Source organism: Vulpes lagopus, chromosome 10 (genome assembly GCF_018345385.1).
Source record: "Vulpes lagopus strain Blue_001 chromosome 10, ASM1834538v1, whole genome shotgun sequence".
In the NCBI taxonomy this organism is placed as follows: Eukaryota; Metazoa; Chordata; class Mammalia; order Carnivora; family Canidae; genus Vulpes; species Vulpes lagopus.
In genome coordinates this window covers 35155118-35172953 of record NC_054833.1, presented here as the reverse complement: position 1 = coordinate 35172953, position 17836 = coordinate 35155118, and the positions used below count along the sequence as shown (strand labels likewise).

At 45.0% G+C, this 17836-nt stretch overlaps 1 protein-coding gene across 1 annotated transcript; it reads left to right on the top strand.

The window, feature by feature from the left end:
- Positions 1 to 2570: 2570 nt before the first annotated feature.
- Positions 2571 to 16730, top strand: EI24 (EI24 autophagy associated transmembrane protein). The gene is made up of 11 exons (XM_041772649.1): positions 2571 to 2758; positions 5414 to 5523; positions 9227 to 9372; positions 9783 to 9843; positions 11060 to 11126; positions 11670 to 11794; positions 12106 to 12225; positions 12572 to 12683; positions 13366 to 13477; positions 13869 to 13943; positions 15698 to 16730. Exons 2-11 carry the CDS (start codon positions 5482 to 5484, stop codon positions 15858 to 15860), a joined length of 1023 nt encoding a protein of 340 aa, XP_041628583.1. The 5' UTR covers positions 2571 to 2758; positions 5414 to 5481; the 3' UTR covers positions 15861 to 16730.
- The last annotated feature ends 1106 nt before the right edge of the window (positions 16731 to 17836 follow it).

The window sequence follows — 17836 nt, the reverse complement described above, 5'->3', positions numbered from 1 at the left end:
GTATAATAATTATTTTTTATCATTGTTTTAAAATTCTAGATTGTATTATACTTGTCAGATTTGTAAGATTTCCTACCATCAAGCGAGTTAGAGATTAATACATATTAAATTCTAAGTTCACACTCTTGAGAAAGGATATAGCTTGGAGGAAAAGCTACTATTGTAACTGATAGTTACTATACTCAGTTTATCATTAAACCTCTTTATAATACGGTATCTAAGACTCAGAGGATGGAGTTCACATTATTTTATTTTATTTTTTACAGATTTTACTTATTTGAGAGAGCATACGTGCACAGGAGCAGTGGGGAGGAACATAGAGGGAGAAGCAGGCTCTCCACAGAGCAGGGAGTGCCACGTGGGCTCAATCCCTGAACTCTAAGATCATGAGCTGAGCCAAAGGCAGATGCTTAACCAACTGAGCCCACCCAGGAGCCTCTGGATTGCTTATTTTAATAAAAATAAAATTCCAGGGAAGCCTGGGTTGGCTCAGCGGTTGAGTGGGTGCCTTTGGCTCAGGCCGTGATCCCAGAATCCCTGGATCAAGTCCCACATCAGGCTCCCTGCATGGAGCCCACGTCTCTCTCTCTGTCTCTCATGAATAAATAAAATCTTTAAAATAAAATAAAATTCCAAAAGAAAGTCACTTTATGTAATAAGCAATTTAAGATTTTTACTTATAGTGGAGGCAAAAGGAATGCTTAGGAGAGTCTTTTCTTTGTAATGACTTCATTGGTGGAGTAGATAAAGCAATAGAGTAAATACAGCAATAGTGTGGTAGGATTTCCTTTCCTTTGGTGTCCAAGATTCCTGGCCATGCTGCTTCAAAGAATAAGAGGTAGGCCTGAGAGAGTAGTGAGCAGAAAACAAAGTTTATTGAGGGTTAGTAAAGTGATAGTACAAAGCTCCCGAAAAGGGAGGGGACCAGAGAGGGTTGCCATCAGTTTCTACATCTAAGGGTTTTTATAGGCTCCATGGCCTGCTCTTTTAATGTGATTAACCCTCTTCACTGGTCATCCAATCAGGTTTTCAGCATCTATCATGTAGGAAAGGGTGGAGGCTCCTTCCAGGGTGGTGTAAAATCCTTTTAAGACTGGTTTCCTCTTAGGCCAGGGGGTCCCCTGTCCCTGCCTGCCTTTCTTCCAACCCTCCTTCATCAATAGATTTATGAGAAAAGGAAACTTGAGTGGATATTCCTAGATGTGTTTTCAGTGATAGATTATTGAAACAAGTAAAAAAAAAAAAAACAAAAAAACCCACCCCAGTGGTTTACGTATAAATCCTAGGTTGGCCTTCTGGTTTTTTTTTTTTTTTTTTTTTTTAAGATTTTATTTGTTTATTCATAGAGACACAGAGAGAGGGAGACCAGAGACACAGGCAGAAGGAGAGGCAGGCTCCATGCAGGGAGCCCAACATAGGACTCAATCTCAGGTCTCCAGGATCACACCCCAGGCTGCAGGCGGCGCTAAACCGCTGCACCACTGGGGCTGCCCTGGCCTTCTGATCTGAATGTTTCATTCCCTTCTCTGATCTTGGTCATTTCCACTTGGTCCTCTTCCTTGAAGGGAAAGGAAGGTTTCAGCAGGCTCAAGGTAAGGGCTGGTTTATTTTGGCACGGGGCTGGAAGTTGGCCCAGGGAGAAGAGATCAACAACTCCCAGCCCACTTAACTGGAAAAGTCAGGAGGCCTGGACATTTGCTCCGCCACTCACTTCGAGTGAGTCCAGTTGGCAGCCAGGCTTCCTGTCCCACAAATAGGAGGTTGCATTAGATAGATTCTGGGGGTAAAAGTCTGAGCTTCTGACCTAGCGCTAGCAGCTCTAAACACAGAGGTAAAGGAAAATGGGAAGTGAATAGAAGAAATGGGAAGTGAGATACAATAGGCTGGAACTAGAGGAGAAAAAGTTCTGGGTGAGGCTTGATGGGGATGCCAAAGAACTGCCATCCCTGGGGTAAAGATGGATTGGGGGGGATGGAGATGAAAAGGGCTTTCTATTCACTTTATTTTTAGAATTTTAGTCTCCAGCATCACTTTGCAGCCAGAGCACACACCCAACGCAGCCGAACTGCACGGCGGCTTGTCCTGTTCTGAACGATCTTGACTCCTGCGCATGGCTGCCTTTGGGTCTAGAAACTCTCCAACCAGAAAAGCAAGGTGAACCTTTGTAGTTTGTTCTCTTAGGCTTCGTAGGGTTGTTTTAGAGACACAAGCAGCCCGGCGGGAGCAAACGGACCGGAAAGGGCAGGAAACTGGGAAGGAGGGCTCGGGAAGGCGGGGAGGAGGGAGGCGGTCCCGGGAGCGCGCGGCGCGGGGGGCGGGGGGCGGGGCCCGAGCACGAACTGCATTTCCCAGGCTCCGCAGGCCCGCGCGGCCCCGCCCCTCAGGCCCCGCCCCTCAGGCCGGCCCCCCGCCGCCAGGCTCCGCCCCCCAAGCCCGGCCCCGCCGCCGACGCCGCTCGATTTTATTCCCCCGCCGCCGCCAGGCCCCGCCCCCGCCGCCAGGCCCCGCCCCCGCCGCCAGGCCCCGCCCCCTCAGCCCGGGCGGCGCGCCGCGGCTCGGCCCCGCTCGGCTCGGCCCCGCTCGGCTCGGCGCCCGCCCGACTTCCCAGCGGCCCCGTGCGGCCCGGGCATGCCCAGTGCGGGCGCAGCGGCCCCGGCCCTGGGAGCGCCCGGGCGGGAGCTGGCGGCCGGGCGCGGAGGGGCCGAGAGGAGCCGAGCGGGCCCGCGGTGGGCGAGGGGCCGGGCGGCGGAGCGGCCGGGTAGGTGCAGGCCCACCGAGCCGGGCCGCCGGCGCCGCGCGGCCGGGGCCCTGCGAGCAGGGGCGGTAGGGCCCGGGTGCGGGTGCGCGGTTCCGGGCGGGGGGCCCCGGGCTCGCAGGAGCCGGCCGGGGCGGGCGGGGGGCGCGCGGGTGTAGCCCTGCGTGTGACCGGTCGTGAGCGTGCCCCGCTCCTCGTGCGCGGCTGTGCGGTGGCGAGACCGTGGCTTCCGGTCGAAACTGGCTGCGAGGCGCGGCGGGCACGGACCCGAGATGACCGGGGCACTCGAGCCGCCCGTGGAGCCCCCGCCGCCGCCCCCGAGAGCAGCGAGGATGCTCACCCTCCCGAGAGCCGCGTGGGCCGGGACGGCTTCCTGCCTCCCGGGTTGGGTTTGCCCGCTTAGAAACGAAAGGACAGGACTGTGCCGCAGACGGATGTGTGACAAGGTCTAGTGACTACCGGGGGTCTCCGGGCCATCTGTATTTCCAGGTTCAGGAGAAGTTGCACGGGTTGAACACACGCATCGCAAAGCTGGAGTGAAGAGATGGGGGGATGCACGGGGGATGGTGGGGGTTAGGACACCAGGGTTTTGAAGTTCGCAGGAGCCTCTCATTTGCTGTAGGCTTGGGCAGGCATTGAACTTTGGAGACTGGGTTCCTCCATCTGTAAAGTGATGAGAACCAGATGCATCTTTTTTCCTTCCAGCTCAATTGCAAAGTGTCGGGACCCCCCCTTCCCCCCGTGTGGTCCTAAAATTGTGGGAAGTTCTATTTTTCTCCACGTCTCAGCTTTTTTGTCCAAGCGGGCAGTTGACCAGTATCCCTGAATGAAGGACTGCTAGGGTCTCTATAAAATCGAAGTGACTTGTTCGACTGCTGCTGTTGGTCAATAGGTAACTTGCCCCTGGAACGTCCTGAAGCCAGGTGTTAATGGCCACGGTTCAAATAACACAGCTGTGCGGTTTTTTTCTTTCCTTTTATCTTTTCTTTTCTTTTTCTTTTTTCTTTTTTTTCTTTTTTTTTTTTTTTTAAGATTTCATTTATTCACGAGAGACACACACAGAGACAGGCTCCATGCAGGGAGCCCGAGGTGGGACTCAATCTGGGGACCCCAGGATCACACCATGAGCCAATGGCAGGTGCTAAACCGCTGAGCCACCCAGGGATTCCCAACACAGCTGTTCTGGACTAGAACTGCCATGCTTCACCCTTGTCCCTGCCTTGTGAGAAATCCAGACCAAGCGATGGTCCTGCTTAAACTCCCAAGCCAGCTCAGTCTGGAGCAGGACTATGTTTATATAGAAGTTACTAGGGCAGCCCGGGGGGCTCAGCGGTTTAGCGTTGCCTTCAGCCCAGGGCCTGATTTTGGAGTCCCCGGATCCAGTCCCACCTTGGGCTCCCTGCATGGAGCCTGCTTCTCCCTCTGCCTATGTCTCTGCCTCTTTCTCTCTGTGTCTCTCCTGAATAAATAAAATCTTAAAAAAAAAAAAGTTACTATTTTGATGTTAGTGCAGCATATATTCAAAAGACCTATAAAACATTTTAATATCCTTAATTTACAGGTGAGGAAGTAGCTGATGAAGAGTAACCCATGATAGTCTTGACAAACTACTGTTGTGTATTGTCCTCATTGAGTAGTTAACTGTTCACCTGGCAGTGAGTTACCCAGTTACTCTGTGGTACTTTTGTTTGTGCTGAAGTGGGAGTAGTCACAGAAGTCTCTTAACCTTAGAAACTTCTTTATCTGAAGTAATAGGATTTGACCTAAGGAGCAGATGGTACATATGGTGTTGTACAAGTTGCCTTCCTACTGCAGTATTCCCTGCTCTTCTGGTTCTGGGTGGCAGTAGTCCAGTTGGGTCAAAGTACAGTTTGAAGTGGTTATATGTGTGAGGGAAAAACGTACTTAGGTTTTGAAGTTTGAGTTTTATACGAGATGCTTGTGAAATTCCGTCATCAATTTTTGGAGCTAGGTTTCTCATTCATCTGAGAATACCTAAAATGAGAAAGCTGTATTTTTTTAAAGAATGTTTATACACGACCTTTTTTGACCTAGTTTATAATCCAACGTTTCTTGCGTGCTTATTAAAATCGTGTGTGTATTTAAAGTTGGAAAACTCGAGGAGGCCTATTTGGTAGTGTAGGTAGGTAATTTATATTGTACCTTAAGCTTGTGTGCCCGAGGGTCCTGTGTATGAAGTATGTATTTAGTAATTTTTCCCAGAATTTCATCTTGCTCTTGATTTTCATTCAAGTGTTGGAGGTTCTATGTCAAGCATAAATAACCACTCAAGAGGGTACTAAGATGAAATGATGGCTCATTTCCAAATCCTCAAAAGTATTTGGGATGTGTAGGGGAGGGATAGTTACGGACACCAAAGCCCAGAGAGGAGAGGAGACTCCTCATCCAAGAGCATGTTTACCCCCAAGTAAAAGTGAACGGGTGGGACTTAAAAAATTTTATTGCTTTCAGGTTTTAGCAGTTACAGGTATATCTTCACTTAGTTCACTGTGTTAGTATCTGTGGGAGTGCCCAAATCTGCTGCACTCCATGTAGAGATGTTGGTATGTGGAATATGCCATCAAGTAGAAATATACCTGAAGTAACTTACCTATAAGATGCCTATTTGTTGCTTCATTATGTTCCATCTGTTTCCAGGTCCTTCATGATGAAAGATTTTGAGACGCTTCTCTCTGTGTGTAGTTGGTAGTTAGGGTGGTGAAGAGATGGCTGACAGTGTCAAAACCTTTCTCCAGGACCTTGCCAGGGTGAGTACATTGTCACGTCATCTCTTGATCTTTTTGCTGCGGGAACCGACTCAGAGAGCCTTAGGGTTTCTTTTGGGGGAATTTTTATTATATTTGTAAGGTCCTTCACCTACAGATTCTCATTCTCAGACACACTACTCAGGAGCTTAAGTATTATCTTGCATCTTCCAAAAGCTTGGGAAAGCTATCTAATGATAGTGTCTCTAATATTGGGAACTTTGGTTAGTTTGACTCCAAAGCCTTTTTGTCAAAAAGCATTTGTTTTGTTTTGTTTTTAAAGATTTTATTTATTTATTCATGAGAGACACACAGAGAGAGAAGGAGAGGCAGAGACACAGACAGAGGGAGGAGGAGGTTCCATGCAGGGAGCCTGACTTGGGACTCGATCCTGGGTCTCCAGGATCAGGCCCTGGGCTGAGGGCGGTGCTAAACCACTGCGCCACCCAGGCTGCCCTCAAAAAGTTTTTTATTTTGGAGTAATTTTAGACTTAGAGATAAGTTGCAGGATAGTACACGGTTACCCTATATCCTTCAGCTTCCACCAACATCAAGTTTTTGGTCCACTGGTCAAATTTAAATCATGATCATTGATAGAATACTACTACCTAAACTACTTAATTCCTATTTACATTACAGAACCTATTTTCCCCCATTCTATGTGGTGCAGATGATGATGGACTAGGAAAATGTCCCATAAAGATCTGTTTAGGACCTGGTAACCCCAATTAACCAATACCACAAAATTCCCTCATAGTGGATGTCTGAGGCTTCATACCCTGCTTGTATCCCCTGTAGCTCTATTCTTGGGAGAAGGGGATCCTTCCTCAACGGGAGTCCTTAAAAGTTTATTACCTTTGAGTAAAAGAGGGAGAATTGAAGGAGTTATCTTAGAAGGATCAAAGAGACTTCATGCAAGGAGATCTACTTTTAATACCTTTACCTCATCTTGCCATTCTTGTGCTATAAAATATCAACCCTGGATCAGTTCTACACAATGTGCTGTTACTGTTTGTTCCAGTAAGCATCTCAGAGGTGGGGATCCTGTCATCGTCCTCCCACGTACAAAGTCCTCAGACATTTGAACTTCACTACCTTAAATATTTAAGCAATTTGTGGAAGATTTAGAAGTTAAAAGCAGGGATCCCTGGGTGGCGCAGCGGTTTAGCGCCTGCCTTTGGCCCAGGGCGCAATCCTGGAGACCCAGGATCGAATCCCACGTCGGGCTCCCGGTGCATGGAGCCTGCTTCTCCCTCTGCCTATGTCTCTGCCTCTCTCTCTCTCTCTCTGTGACTATCATAAATAAATAAAAATTAAAAAAAAAAAAAAAAAAAGAAGTTAAAAGCAAAATAGAACTATACTTAAAAGGTCAAGTGCACACCGCGCTAGTTGATGTTATCACTCGTTAGTACATAACCACTTGCCCATTCCTATTTTTCTGTATCCCAAACATTACCTCTAGAATTTGTTTTAGGGTAGCCCGGGTGGCTTAGCGGTTTAGCGCCACCTTCAGCCCAGGGTGTGGTCCTGGAGACCTGGGATCAAGTCCCACGTGGGGCTCCCTGCATGGAGCCTGCTTCTCCCTCTGCCTGTGTTTCTGCCTCTCTCTCTCTCTCTCTCTCTCTCTCTTTCTCTCTCTCTCTCCTCTGTGTGTGTCTGTCATGAATAAATAAATAAAATATTTAAAAATAAATAAATAAAATTTGTTTTAGCTAATAACAACATTTTTGAGTCCAGATTGACCTTTGCTTCCAGAATGAATTTTTCCACCTAGTCTTTGTGAGGTTAAATATCCCAGTGCCACTGGTCTACTTTTTTGTTGTTGTTCGTTGTATACTTTACCTGGCAGGTTACACATTTCTTGAGCATTTTCATATGACCAATGTCTAGCTCATTGAGGATGCTAAATACATAGGTGGATGGATGGATGAATGAATAGTTTTTGGAACTGGGCAATAGGCAGTTCTGGGGTTTGTAGTGCTAATGGTAACTTTTCCACTGTTAGAGCTCTTTCAATATAGTGGGCAAGTGCCTCTGTCACTGTCTTTTTTTTTTTTTTTTTTTTTATGATAGTCACACACAGAGAGAGAGAGAGAGGCAGAGACACAGGCAGAGGGAGAAGCAGGCTCCATGCACCAGGAGCCCGATGTGGGATTCGATCCCGGGTCTCCAGGATTGCGCCCTGGGCCAAAGGCAGGCGCCAAACCGCTGCGCCACCCAGGGATCCCTCTGTCACTGTCTTTATAGACGTAACAACCTTCTCCCCCTCCATACACTCCTCTTAAGGACATTGTTTCCTCCAGTTATGCTACCGTGTTTCTGTCATGTGTGGCATGCTTGTATCCTCCAGCTTTTCACATTTCACAGTAGTGATTTGTCTTCTCAGCTGTGGTCCAGTCCCTGGTCTTTTCTAGAGACCAGTGTTTATTTTAATTTTTTTTTTTTAAAGATTTGTCTATTTATTCATGAGAGACGGGGGTGGGGGGGAGACACAGGCAGAGGGAGAAGCAGGCTCCATGCAGGGAGCCGGTTGTGGGACTCAATCACGCCCTGAGCCGAAGGCAGATGCTCAACTGCTGAGCCACCCAGGTGTCCTGAGACCAGTGTTTAATTTGTCCTTGTTTCACTAGAGTTTAGTACGGGGTATAAGGCATACTAGAGGTATTTGATTAATATTCAAAGAGTATAGGGAAAGGCAGTAACTGGACTTTTATAGTCCTAAGTGTTGGAGGGATTGGAAAGCTGCTGTTTTGCAACTGTGCTATTTAAGCTTGGTTTGGGTAAGAATTGTCAATGGGTGCTAAATCTCAGGGAGAGAAACTTAATGAGGAGAAGCTGGACAGCACCTTGACTATGTAAAATATCGCCAGCAAGGGCAGACACATGTCTTTCTCTGTATCTGATGTCTGGAAGGGCACAGCGTTTCTGTGGTGCCCCAAAGTGAGGTAGCCTTGGTCTAATTGTGGGAATTATGAGGGAACTATGAAATAACTAGCCTCTATACTTCAAAAAGACAGGCTGAGGATTTGTTTCTAATTAAAGGAGGCTAAGGAGATACGATAAGTAACTATAGCATGTGACTGAACTGATTTCTGACACGTGTGGGGTAAACATCCTAAAGAGGGCATTGTTGGGACAAATGGAGAAACTGGAATATGGACTGTGGATTAAAATTTTTCAGTATTAAATTTCCGGAGTCAGTATCTTGCAGTTTTTTTTTTTTTTTTTTTTAAGATTTTATTTATTTATTCATGAAAGACACAGAGAAAGGCAGAGATGTAGGCAGAGGGAGAAGCAGGCTCCAGGCAGGGAGCCTGATATGGGACTCAATTCTGAGACTGCAGATCACACCCTGAGCCAGGGGCAGGTGCCCAACTGCCAAGCCACCCAGGCGTCCCAATATCTTGCAGTTATAGAAAAGAGTATCATTCTTAGGAATACACATTCTGATAACGGGGAAGACTATATGTGTAAAGAATACATTAATTTACCACATTTATTATAATTTTGTAAATCTTGAGGAAGGATATTTGGAAGTTCCATTTTTAGAACTGCTGTAAATTTTGAATTCTATCAAACTATCAAGGTTCCTTTAAGCAAAGTAAGTTCAGTGGTTTCCACTGTTATTTCACTTTAATGCATGTAACTTAGAAAGTCTTCTCTGATCCATAATCCTTCCTTTTTAAAAGAATACCCTTGTCTCTAGGGAATCAAAGACTCCATCTGGGGAATTTGTACCATCTCAAAGCTGGATGCTCGGATTCAGCAAAAGCGAGAGGAGCAGCGTCGAAGAAGGGCAAGCAGCGTCCTGGCGCAGAGGAGAGCCCAGAGTATAGAAAGGAAGCAAGAGAGGTGAGGACTAGGGGCTGATGTCAGAAAGTGAGCGGGAGGGACTTCACCAAGTGACTGGTCTTTAGTATAATCACTTGGAGTTTCAGTACCCCATATTTGCTTTGTATTTTTTTCCAAAAAAATGTTATAGGTGACTCTCTCTTTCACATTGGATTAAACTAGGGTTTAGCAACCATGCTTGCTCAGGATGTCATGGTGTTTTAAAAAGAATGGTGAATCGAGAACACTAAAAAAAAAAGAAAGCTTCTTTTCTAGAAACATTTTTTAGCCTTTCTAATTGGCACTAGGAGAACATTGGGAGAACAACAGGTGCTAGAAAAATAAAAATAACCAATGAAAAGTATAAGGTGGGGAGGGATTGGGTGATATGGAAATAGCCTTCTTAGCTAAATACATGTGGTCTTTTCTAGTGAGCCACGTATCGTTAGTAGAATTTTCCAATGCTGCGCTTGGAATGGTGGTGTCTTCTGGGTAAGTTCTTTACTCTCAAATGCCTTTAGATTGTTGTTATGTTAATAATTCTTGACTCTTCTTGAAATTGAGACAAGTAGCTTTCATGTGCTGATGCATGCTTGAGACCATAACTCAGGAATCTGTGCACCTGCAGTGTTTATATTCCCACACAAAGAACACTTGTATGTAAATGTCAGGTATAGCCCTAAATACACACTTTTATTTTAATTTATTTTTTGTAGAGAGCACAAGTGGTGGGGGTGGAGGAGAGGCAGAGGGACAGGGAGAGAGAGAGTCTCAAGCAGCCTCCACACCCAGCGTGGAGTCGGATGTGGGGCTCAGTTCTAGGACCCTGAGATCATGACCTGAGCCAAATTCAAGTGTTGGATGCTTAACCGACTGAGCTACCCGGGTGCCTCTGCACTTTTATTTTTTAAAAATGACTTTCACAAGTTTTAATGTTACAAATTTCTCTTGAATCTCTTTCCCTTTGGCTAAGAGCAGCTATGGAAGATCAGAAGGGAAGGGGAGAAGGATCAGGACAGGTTATCCTTGTGTCTGATCTTACAAGTATATTAGAATTGATTACTACTAAAACCCATACCAGAAAAAGTTGCCTCAGAGTTCAAGAGCCAACACGGACTTAAGCGAAATTTGAGTACTTGGAAAGATAGGTAGTAAAATTTTTTTTTTGACTTGGAATTCAATAGAATTCCAGTTGTCTTATTCTAAACATTCCACATTTCCAGGTGTTTAATTAATAAAGTTTTACTACGTATTTAGTATGTACCTGTATTTTTGGTCTGACCACTATTTGAAATGTTCATCTCTATCCTGAGGAGTGTCAACTATCTTCACAGGCAGTGTCAGGTTTGTACTATAGGGAGGTGTTGGCAGATGGAAATGGGTCCGGTTAGGGTGCTTCTTTAGGCTGCCTTAAATAGGCACCTCCATCTGGGAAATAAGGACCTCGAAACATGGAACTCCTGTGTTAGAGGAGAGTATTCATTCATTCATTCATTCATTCATTCATTCATTCATGAGAGACACACAGAGAGAGGCAGAGACTCAGACAGAAGGAGAAGCAGGCTCCCTATGTGGAGCCGGATGTGGGACTTGATCCCAGGACTCCAGGGTCACGCCCTGAGCCAAAGGCAGATATTCAACCACTGAGCCACCCAGGTGTCCCTAGAGGAGAGCTTTTAATGTTTGCTTTCTTACTTCTTTCATTTAGTTAAGTCTCCTCCTGTTTTATCGAGTGTTTATTCCTGTTCTGCAGTCAGTGACAGCCCAGATTATTGGTAAGTGTATGTATTGCTGCATGCCATCTGCCTGGGATGGGGTGGCAGGTATTTCCCTGTCTCTCTCAGTTTATTGAATACTTCCTTGCGCCGGGAGCTTTAGATGTTTCTAGCTCAAGCCTCTTAGCAACCCTTTGAGTGAGTACTGTTACACATAGCATTTTTATGGTTGAAGAAATAGAAATTAGTTACTGAGGTTAAACCCATTTATGAGTGGCAGAGCTGGGATCGAAACTCAGATGGAAAAAAAAAACCAACTCAGGTGGTTTCCTGCATATTGTGTGCCGTTAGAGCACTGTGACATCTGTCACCACCAGGTAAGTAGCACTCACGGCTCCTCTGAATTAGAGCTATGGCTAGAGATTGGTTTGTGTATGGAGAAGAAAACTACCTGAAATTGGTATGGTGATGTGCTGGCAAGAAATGAAGGGGACTCGTGTGTGTGTATATGGAGAAGAGTCACCAACTAGTGCTTCCATACTTGGTCTCTTATGTTTTTCATTTTTTCAGTTAAACTAACCGCTCTTTTCTCCCCTCTCTTAGGTGATCCATCACTGCATGGAGACGTTTGGTCGTGGCTGGAATTCTTCCTTACGTCCATCTTCAGTGCTCTTTGGGTGCTCCCTCTGTTTGTGCTCAGCAAAGTTGTAAATGCCATTTGGTTTCAAGTAGGTCCATGGCAGAATGGAATCTGGGCCCAGCAGTGTGATGGGTTAATGGGTTGTGGGTTTTAGCTTGTGGTTGGTGGTGGGGCAGGGAAGGATTTCATAGCCTTAACCTTTCTTGGCTCATAGCAGCCAGTGGGTGATGATCTTTGTGCTCTTGTAAGATGGAATTAGCGTCTCAAGTCACAAAAGCATCTCATTGCCAGACCTGCCTCACCTGGCAGATCTGATGTGGCAGATCAGTGGCCTTAGCTTTGGGGATGGATAGTGAAGCCATAATATTTGTGTTTGGTGAGCTACTTTCTCTGTTACAGGACATAGCTGACCTGGCATTTGAGGTATCAGGGAGGAAGCCTCACCCATTCCCTAGTGTCAGCAAAATAATTGCTGACATGCTCTTCAACCTCTTGCTGCAGGCTCTTTTTCTCATCCAGGTGAGACTGGCCTTCTGGTTAAATGGGCAAATTTTGAAAGACGGTTCACTAGAGGGAGTGTCACAAAGATCAGAATACTGCATTTGTACTGGGGCAGATGAGCTTTATGGGAGGTCATGAGCTCCCATTTAAATCATTTTTTCACAGAAACAACTACAAAACTTAAAAATCATAAAATGATAAGCAGCATGGTTTACCTCCTCTTCGCTGCCCACGGGCTTTCTCCACTCTCCTGTTGAGAAACATGAGGAGCCTCTCTAGGCAGAGGGGGATGACTCAGAGCGGCAGGTGAAAGTGTTAAGTCTCCGAAGCTTTGGGATTAAGATTCTCCATATTTATTCTTTAGGGGATGTTTGTGAGTCTCTTTCCCATCCACCTTGTTGGTCAGCTGGTTAGTCTTCTGCACATGTCCCTTCTCTACTCACTGTACTGCTTTGAATATCGTTGGTTCAATAAAGGTAAGTCCACCTAAAGAAACTTGGAAGTAGGAGGTCCAGTCTGGAAATGCTGCTAAGCAGGCTTCTCACACTGTTCAATACTTAGGCCATTGGTAACCCATCTTTGGAAGGAGGTGGCCTCTTTGGCGAGAGAGAATTTACACTTGGCTTGGGGAGGTTAACCTGTACCTGATACTGGGGGATACGGCAGCGTAACATTCTCTTTATGGTACTTGATGTGATGTAGCTCTGATTCTGAGCCATACAGTGGCATAAAGGCACACATATTTTTCTGAATTTGAGAAATTAATTTGATATCATTGCTTTCATATTCTTTGGGGGATGTTTTAAAAGAACTTGGCATATTTCTCTGGGTGCCAATGGTTAGCCGAGGTTAATTGATTTCTAGAGAATGGCTGCCTTTTTATTTGATACTTTGTTCGAGACTAGTCATGACAAAGGAAGCTGATGTTATAATTCCTAATTCCTAGCAGCTTTGAAATTGTGATTATTGATTTGAAAAACTTGACCCAGAAGCCTTATATTTGGACAATTCCAATTTATATGCTTTAACTGTTTTAAATGACTGATGTGTACCTAAGACTCAAACCTCAAATAATTTATCTACTGTATTTAGTCATTTGACTAAACAAAAGTAAGCAATCTAATTAGTAAGTATATTGTATTGACTGTCCTGTTTTAGGAATTGAAATGCACCAGCGGTTGTCAAACATAGAAAGGAATTGGCCTTACTACTTTGGATTCGGTTTGCCCTTGGCTTTCCTTACAGCAATGCAGTCTTCATACATTATCAGGTAATTTGGCCAGAGGGACTTGATGAGGACTAGTAAAATAATCAGTGTAGGGAGCATCTTCTACATGCCTGGTTTTATGGTAGGCATTTTCCATTCTTACTTGGCCATCCGGAGGTCTGTAGACTTTTCTCCTTGACAGAGAGTCATAGACATTTGTCAGCTTTGTCAGCATTAAAATCTAGTCTGCATGATCTTTTTTTTTTTTTTTTTTTTTTTTGTCTGCATGATCTTAAATGCCAAATGCTTCTATGTTGCCTTCTGGAGTAGTGTTGACCATTGCTTTTGAAGATGTGCTTGATAGATGTTAGCTCTGGAGGCAAGGGAACTGTGGGCTTCTAATCTCTTCTCCAGATGGGTGTCATGAAAGTGACTGTTTCTCTTTTGTTTGCAGTGGCTGCCTCTTCTCCATCCTCTTTCCTCTATTCATTATCAGCGCCAATGAAGCAAAGACACCTGGCAAAGCATAGTAAGTATTAGCTAAAGTGTAGTAAGCTGGGATCCCTGGGTGGCTCAATGGTTTAGCACCGCCTTCAGCCCAGGGCGTGATTCTGGAGTCCTGGAATCGAGTCCCACGTCGGGCTCCCTGCCTGGAGCCTGCTTCTCCCTCTGCCTATGTCTCTGGCTCTCTCTCTCTCTGTCTCTCATGAATAAATAGATAAAATCTTTAAAAAAAAAAAAAAGGTCTCATTCCTATAATTGTCATGTTACATACAGTCCTGCTCCTCTGTACACAGAGCTCACTACACTTTGTTTTTTATTTTTTGAAAGATTTTATTTATTTATTCATGAGAGACACAGAGAAAGAGGCAGAGACACAGGCAGAGGGAGAAGCAGGCTCCAGGCAGGGAGCCCGATGTGGGACTTGATCCCAGAACTCCAGCATCACACCTTGAGCCAAGGGCAGACACTCATCCACGGAGATGGCCAGGCATCCCAGGAATAAGAGTTAAAAAAAAAAAAGAATAACCTGTTACATTGTAGGATAACATTTAATATCCACTATGATGAGAGAAAAACTCTTTGGAATATATCTCCTATTTTTCCCAGGCATGTATGCACATGTTTCAAAAAATGATGCTATTATACATATGTTTAAAATTAAACAGTTCACTGAATATAAGGCACTGGAAATACCTGTAGTGAAGCCCATTCTTGTAAGAATGGTTAGATTTTTATAGTGGGCCATATGATCTGGCTATATGAATTTATTGATAGTGATAGTAAAACAAAATATTTTATTTATGTACTTAATTTAAAATTTGACAGAGTGCACATGAGCACAGGGAGGGTCAGAGTGAGAGAGGGGAGAAGAAGACTCCCCCGGACCCTGAGATCATGACCTGAGCCAAAGGTAAGTGGCTAACTGTTGGAGCCACCAGGTGCCACAAAACAAAGTATTTTAAAATGAATCTTTAGTGGGGTGCTCAGATGGTGTAGTCAATTGAGCATCCACTCTTGATTTTGGCTCTGGTCATGATCTCAGGGTCGTGAGTTCTGGCCCCATGTTGGGCTCTGCACTGAGTTTGGAGCCTGTTTGAGAGTCTCTATCCTTTTTTCTCTGACCTTCCCCCAGCACTTGAGCACACACACATTTGTACCTGTGGACACTCTGTAAAAACAGAAAATTAAACAAAAAATGAAGTGAATCTTTAGCAACGATAATAATAGCACTCCGGAAGCTTTATTATTTTAAAAAAGTTTAATCTTTGGGGCTTCTGGGTGGCTCAGTCGGTTAAGCCTCGGCCTTCAGCTCAGGTCATGATCTCAGGGTCCTGGGGTTGAGCCCTGCATCGGGCTCCCTGCTACCCAGCAGTGCTCAGTGTAATGGTAGTCCCCGATGTAATTGCTTTCCCTTGAAACTCTTGAAAATGAAGCACATAGAGTATATTTTCAGACATAGCTTGATGTTACAAACAGCCATAGAAAAGTACTTCTCCAATCGGAATTAATCTGAAATGTAACTTTATTTCCTCTGACCCTTGATTCTTCAAATGGTGATTCCATTGCCCTCATGATAGCAACCAGACCCAGTGCCACCTTCAGCTGCTGTCTGTTAACCTATATGTGTCTTAATATCTGTACTTCCTTGATCAAATTCAGTTGTCTGGTTTTCCCCTATGTCGTTTTAAGTTCAACATAGTCAAGAAATGTGTGCAATAATTAAAATGTTAAGTTTGAATAAATGGGGATCTAACCTGTTTGTGGTCTCTTGCCTTCCAGCCTTTTCCAGCTGCGCCTCTTCTCTTTGGTGGTTTTCTTAAGCAACAGACTTTTCCACAAGACAGTCTACCTGCAGTCTGCCCTGAGTAGCTCAACCTCTGCAGAAAAATTCCCTTCACCGCATCCATCTCCTGCCAAACTGAAGGCTGCTGCAGGCCACTGATTGCCTGCCATCCAGAGGGGATGGGTGGATTGGAAGGAGGCTGTAGGAGCTCTTTTCCTTGTCCCCTCCTCTGCCAGGGAAGGCAGGACCCGCTCTGCCAAGGGCCCTTTGCATATTCCCTTGTCTCTGAGGAGCTGGGATTTTTGTCTCTGGTGCGCTTAAGGCAGAATCTTCCTGACACCAGTGTGTGGATTTTTAACACCGGTGAGTCTGAATGGACCACAGGTTTTTCTGTAGTTCTTTTCTAGCACTTGCCAGCCCCCGTGCCTGGACTGATTGGAATACTTTTTTTGGTCCCTGTGCCATCGATCCTCCCAATTCCCTGTCCTGCCTTCCACCACCCTTGGATGAGTGGATTTTGTAATTCTAGCTGTTGTATTTTGTGGACCTGTTTTTTTTTGTTGTTGTTGTTGTTTTTCTGTGAAGCACATATATTGGATGAGGGAGATAAAGGAGTATCTCATCTGCTCCTGGTCACTCCCTTTATAGCCATCACTGTCTTGTTTCTTGTAACTCAGGTTAGATTTTGGTCTCTCTTGCTCCACTGCAAAAAAACAAGCCTGAAGAGATGGGACAGGAGGAAAGACCTCACAGTCAGATCTGCTGGGTTTTGAGGAGTGATTTTTTTCTTCCCCTTGAAGGGGAAAAAGCTTTTTTCACTGGTACATTAAGTTCCCCAGCTGTAGGGAGGTACCAGTTTTGGACAAGTGCCACTGCAACACCGAATGCTCAGAGAACCTGAACTTTTAACTCTGGAGGTCTGAAGTGTACTGCTGGCCACTGCCGGGTCTGTCTGGTATTTCAAAGGATTATTGGGTGCTGCAAATAGGAACTGAAGGGGTAAACTTATTAAACCCATTGAGCCTGTGATTGGTTGGTGTTTTCCTGTCATTTTAAAGAGACTAAATATGTCGGGGTGGGGGTGGGGGTGGGGCAGATGTCAAAACACTTGTCCGATTTTAAAATGTCACAATTAAACATGAGCTGGTTTCCCACAAGCGTGTAATGGTTGACTTTTCAAAAATCATCACCTTGTGAAACGTTAAAAAGGTTAAGTGGAACATACAACTTTGCCTTGGACAATCTGGTTGTAGTTTTGAGAGATTAGTCCTGAAAAACGTTCCCTGAGGAAGTGTGGGTTATGTGATTATAATCATGTTTACATCTCGATAGAATTTGGAATTGTTTTAAAGTTTGTATGTATGTCTCTTGTGTATTCACAAAGAGAGAAATCCTTTTAGGTTTCAGTATATTGAACTTTGCGTTAGGGAAGAGATTAGACATTTGGTTACAGAAACCTATATTAGAGACAAGACTGTAAGGATGTGAAAATCATTGCTGGGAAACGTAAAAGCAAGTTTCGAAGTACAGAAGGTTTTAAAATAGTGGCATCTTGGACGTGGGTGGTGTTAGCAGCTTGTGCACAAGAAATTGTAAAAGACATAGTTAAAAAAAGATTTCATTCCAGTATTTCTCTGTGACCCTTCTGGTCATTTGACAGTAGTATTGCAGAGAAGTACTTCCAGGTTGCTGTGTGGTGGTTTGAAGACCTCAGCATTTCAGCAGCCATTATCTTAAGGTGAGTTAAAGTTTTTACAACTGGCTTTATTATTAAAGGGCCCACATCTTTGCTGCCTGAAATTTGTGTACCAGCTAAGCTGGTCTTAGTTTAAAAGGGTGAGGGGTTAAGTGGATGAAGGCACATGATTCCTTTTTTTTAAGATTTTATTTGTTTATTATGAGAGACACAGAGAGAAAGGCAGAGACACAGGCAGAGGGAGAAGCAGGCTCCATGCAGGGAGCCCGACACGGGACTCAATCCCGGGTCTCCAAGATCATGCCCTGGGCCGAAGGCGGCGCTAAACCGCTGAGCCAACCGGGCTGCCTGAAGGCACGTGATTCCTATCCAGCACTGTGCCTAGCGATAGAAAATGCTTCAATTTGGAAGTGAGGAATCTGCAAAGTTGCATTAGCAT